Here is a 4,997-nt window from a genome sequence, read left to right as displayed (position 1 = left end):
TCATAAATCACCTCTTAATTCAACCACGATGATCCTCTTTAATTGTCCCAATTAAGATCTCAATCCCACGAATTGCCAATTAATCATCAAGGAACCATTTAAAGCACAAAAATAATTTTTTATTCTTCTCCAAAACACTGGAATGTTACAACTCTCACCTTCATCCATACGCTAATGAACCCCTTTGAAATTGCCTGAGTCTTAAACCATACCTCCACAATTCATATCACGTTCATCTAGTAAGGCATCTTCTTCGAGCAATGGATTAAAAGATCCATTATTTTGCATCTCCAACCCATTTTCAATCACTTCTTCACCCCTAATCCTAACCTAATCAGAGAAATCTCCAGAACTTTTCTTCATCATCTCGTGCATAGGATCACTTTCGCTAGAAACTCCATTTGTATTTTGCTTCTGAACAATACCTTTCTCATTTTCAGACATCATTCCAACCTTCTCAAAGCCATTAACATCCTTGACACAACTTGCATTAGATTTTCCAGGGTCAACACCAGTGCCCAACACATGTGCAATGGCCAAATTTTTAGGTCTCAACCGGTGAACTTGTTTGGAGATGTCTCCATTGCTTCTGCCATGAGGTGGCCGACTCCTTTTACGCGATCTCACCGGTGAGGACGCGCCATATGCTTAATTTTCTTGGGGTATTGCTAATTCAATTGACAAAATTCTTGAACATGTTTGATGATGAACAAATGTCAAATGGAGACTCCCTTGTGCAGTGAGATTTAAAAGCTTGAGAATCTGAAACTTGAAATAAGGACAACTTTAAGGAAGAGATGTCTAGGAGGTGCAAAAGTTGAGGATGGATTTGAAGATTAGATCTTGGGTTGATAGTGGTTTCAGTGCTACTCAGAAACTTAGAAGTGATATTTAGTGTACTTCTATATTAGTGTATTGTACACTTACATTGATTAAAAATTATAAGATAATGTGCATTAATTATAAGCCTTTCTTCCATAAATATTTTGCTATATGCTGATGACTCACCATATATATATATATATAAAGCACAACTTTAGAACATTTATAGCACACTAGTTATGGTATGAGATTTGAACATCTTAATTAATTCTTTAAATTGTGGGTACTCTTAATTAATTAGTTTGTAGTTAAGAAATTTCAACATTTAATTAATTAGTAATCCATGTTTTTATATTTTTGAAATAGCAATTCCAATGCTAGTTGTGAAGTTTTGGCCAATCCAATGAGAATATTACCTTTTATTGGTTTAACAATTTTGTCTAATTCCAAAAACTATGCTTGAAATTATGAGATGAGACTTAAGAAAATCTATATATCAACAACCCAACATTTCATATAACAAAAAACTTTAAATTTATTCCAAATGCATTATATTATATAAAAGTCTTTTATTAGATATAGAGGGAGAGGGGGAGAGAGAGAGTGAGAAAGAGAAAGAGAAAAAGAAAGAGAGAGAGAGAGATGTCCCTGCTCAAGCCCTAGCTATATCGAGAGGAACCCTATTAGCTCCTCACTCACAAAACTAAGCACGCAAAATGAAAGAAACCTTAATATAGTTCAGGCCTTAATACTCCTTAAGAAACAAAAACCTATTTGCTCTCAAGCCTGAAACTAAACTCCTCAAAACAACCCATTGATTAGTTTTTCTCCACAGACGGAGGGGGGTTCATCCGATCAGCATGCCCTTCACCAGCATAGCCATCATCACCATCATCATCGTCGTCATCGTCATCGTCATCGTCGTCGTCGTCGTCGTCATCGTCATCATCATCATCATCATCCATAAGCCATTTCTCAAATTCTAACAGAGGAGCTTGATCAAATTTTGGCTTCCTCTCGCCTTGCTTAAGGGTAGCAGTTGCAGGCGTTGCGTTTGCAACCTTATCCACGATCATGGAAGCATCAAGGTTATAAGGAGGAGTGAAGCTGAAAATGGAGTCAAGGCCTACTGGCACCGCCTTTGGTGATGCTTCAGTATTGATGCTGGATGATCCTGGTGCAAAAGTGGTCCGAGCAGTGCTGGATGAACCTATAGCAAAAGCGTTACACTTATTATTTTAGGTCATCGGTTCATCAGTAAATATATAGAAATTAAACACCAGCCTTGGTCTTATTTATTATTTCCCCACCTGTAAGGAAAGGGGTATTAGTGATGGAGGTCTGGGAAGTGGTTTCCCTAGCTGCAGTTTGAGATGACTTTGGGGGCTCCTTCATCCAGTTTTTGAGCAACCTCGCTATGTTTCCAGTACTGGATACATAACTGGCAGATGGTTGGTTTGAGCCTTTAGATGTCTTTGGCTCAGGTAAAGTGCTTTGTTTGTCCAAGGACAAAGCCTCGCTCAAAGCTTTCTTAGTCTTGTTGATGTCAGTTTGCAGCCTTTTCTCCCATAGCCCTTTGGACAAGGACCTTGAAGAGGAGACACCCTCCTGGTTTTGGCCTCCATGGCTTTTTATCATCTTCTTCAAATGAGTGTTCCAATAATTCTTGATATCATTGTCAGTTCTCTGGGGGAGATAGGACGCTATTGCAGCCCACCTGCGCCAAGACAAAAAAATTTACAGCTTAGTTAATTAAACTCAAAATCTCCAACCTAAATCAGGAAAAACCATATGAGAGAAAGAGAGAGAGAGAGAGAGAGAGAGAGATTTTCAAATTTCATCACCTATTTCCAAGAAGGGCTTGAAGACTGATGATCAATTTATCTTCACGTTTAGTGAAGTTTCCACGTTTGATGCCAGGGCGAAGATAATTAGTCCACCTCAGCCTGCAACTTTTGCTACATCTACGCAAACCTAAAAACCCAATGCACGAATATAGTCAAATTAAATACAAAATCATGCAAGTAAATTTGACAGTGTTAGAGTCTCTTTCCAGTAGGGGCAGTATTGCACTAGAGCTTGAGGTTATTAATTATTTATGGAATCAATCAAAGAACCCAAAAATAATACTAGAAACTAAATGATGAAGAAAAAAAGGAAGGAAAACAAGAGAAAAAGAAAAGAAAATTTTACCAGCATTAGCGGGAACAGATCTCCAATTTCCCGATCCATGCTCTTGAATGCACGAAACCAATTTGACATCCTCTTCCGGCGTCCATGGCCCTTTCTTCACACCATCCTTGGCACAACAAGGAATTCTACCCATCTCTCCCTTTCTCTCTATCTTTCAAGACTTGCCTTTTCTTTTTACGGGAGAAATGGTTGAGACCTTCAATTTAAATAAGGAGATGGGGAGAGAGAGGACCATTCGAGGTTGTTGACAAGAAAGAAGGTAAAAGATATAGTCAAAGGGAAATCAATGATCATTTACTCATTTGGTTGTAGAAAGTCAATTGCGTGCCTAAGGAGGAAGATTTCCTTTTTCTCAATCTCGTAAATATCGGGTGGCATTCAATTCACCGCTCTACTCTCTACTTCCCGTTCTAAAACCTTAATTTATTTTTAATGCTTGTTAAATCACTCATTCGAATGAATATTCATTACCAAGTTTCTTTTTTTGCCAAGTATTATTCCTATGTTTTCTTATACTTAAGAATTGTATAAAAATTATTTCAATCCAACATAAAGAATAGAGAATACCTTGCACTCAGTCTTGCATGCTAATTAAAATGTGATTTTGAATTCTATTTAGTTGCATTGTTGTTATCAGATAAAGGTTGTTCTATATGTATTAGAAATAAGGATAAAGGAGTCGAAATTAGTGGCCAATCAAGCAAAATGACTAAACTGCCCTTATGTTGGTAATGATTGTCATTACCAACCTTGGGGAATTCTATCATTTTACTCGACTAGCCACTCATTTCGACTCCCTTATCATGATTCTATCAACAAAACCCATTAATTAACCTTCTGCACCACAATTAAAGTTGTTGAATTTAAAATTTCGAAGGAAGTCAATTGGTAGTAAATGGAGTTTGGAATTACAAAATGGAAAACAAATGCATGAATTCATATTTATGTTGCATTTAACAAAAACAATAAGGTGATGCTTGACTTTAATGATATTCAACTGACGTTCTTGCGTTGAAAAAACGTGCATTTGAAAATCACGCATTGAATATTGTAGATTTTTGTAATCTTATGATGAACAATATAAATCATTGTAATCTTTAGAATACAGACAACCATAGTGTATTTTAAAGCATTATATTTTTGTAATCGTATGTTGAACGACGTAAATCTTTGTAATCTTTAGAATACAAACAACCATAATGTGTTTTAAAGCATTATATTAAATTCATTGAATACTATATCTCTGCCACATTTTAACAAAACCTCACCATCATGATAGCTAAAATATCCATAGAACAGTAATAGGATATCTCCCAGTAGAATATGATATCCTTATTCTCGATTTGGACCTATAATGCACGAAAATGCCTCAAGGGTGCCATTTTGGTGTTTCCTATATGTTTCATGTGCATGTTTCCTGTGCCATTTTGACATTTCAGTGTTTTGCACGTTTACCCCACGTTTTCATTTCTTACATTTTTTTAAAAAAAAAATATCAAATCTCCATTTCCGTTTCATATCGTATTAATTCCTCGTTAATTTCCATTTTCATGCAACCTAAATTTTCGACAACCCCAACAAAAATTTAATATCCCTACCTTAGATTTCCCAAACTATATCCATACTAACCTAACCAACCTCAATTGGACAAGCCCAAGGCCCAAGTTGAAGCTAGACCCATATTAATTACCTACGCCTAAGCCTCAACCTATTCAAGCATCCTAGGCTCAAGCCCATGTCCAACCTAGCTAGTTGACATGATTTGGCCCAACCCCAAGGCCAAATCGAGCTAGAGCCCAACTAAATTAGCTAAGAGTGGACATAGCCCCAATATTACCTCCAAACTTGGGCATTACTAGTTGACACTAAATGTGCACGATTTAGTGGGGACTTGTGCTTGTTGCTATTAAATGATAACCATAAACACTAGTTGCACAAGCTAATCATAAGAAAACCTATAGTAATGAGTTCTATGGTCATCA

The 4,997-nt window shown here is 36.6% G+C and overlaps 1 protein-coding gene across 1 annotated transcript; it reads right to left on the bottom strand.

Annotated features, from left to right (window-relative positions):
- Positions 1 to 330: 330 nt before the first annotated feature.
- LOC127791031 (myb-related protein 306-like) lies at positions 331 to 3,148 on the bottom strand. Its single transcript, XM_052320760.1, has 5 exons — positions 3,016 to 3,148; positions 2,667 to 2,796; positions 2,133 to 2,539; positions 1,810 to 2,032; positions 331 to 484 (listed from the first exon to the last, which is right to left on the bottom strand). Exons 1-5 carry the CDS (start codon positions 3,146 to 3,148, stop codon positions 331 to 333), a joined length of 1,047 nt encoding a protein of 348 aa, XP_052176720.1.
- Between the last annotated feature and the right edge of the window lie 1,849 nt (positions 3,149 to 4,997).

The sequence above is a fragment of the Diospyros lotus genome, chromosome 14 (assembly GCF_014633365.1).
Source record: "Diospyros lotus cultivar Yz01 chromosome 14, ASM1463336v1, whole genome shotgun sequence".
Taxonomy (NCBI): Eukaryota; Viridiplantae; Streptophyta; class Magnoliopsida; order Ericales; family Ebenaceae; genus Diospyros; species Diospyros lotus.
The sequence above is the reverse complement of the archived record's forward strand: the minus strand, read 5'-3'. Positions and strand labels throughout refer to the sequence as shown.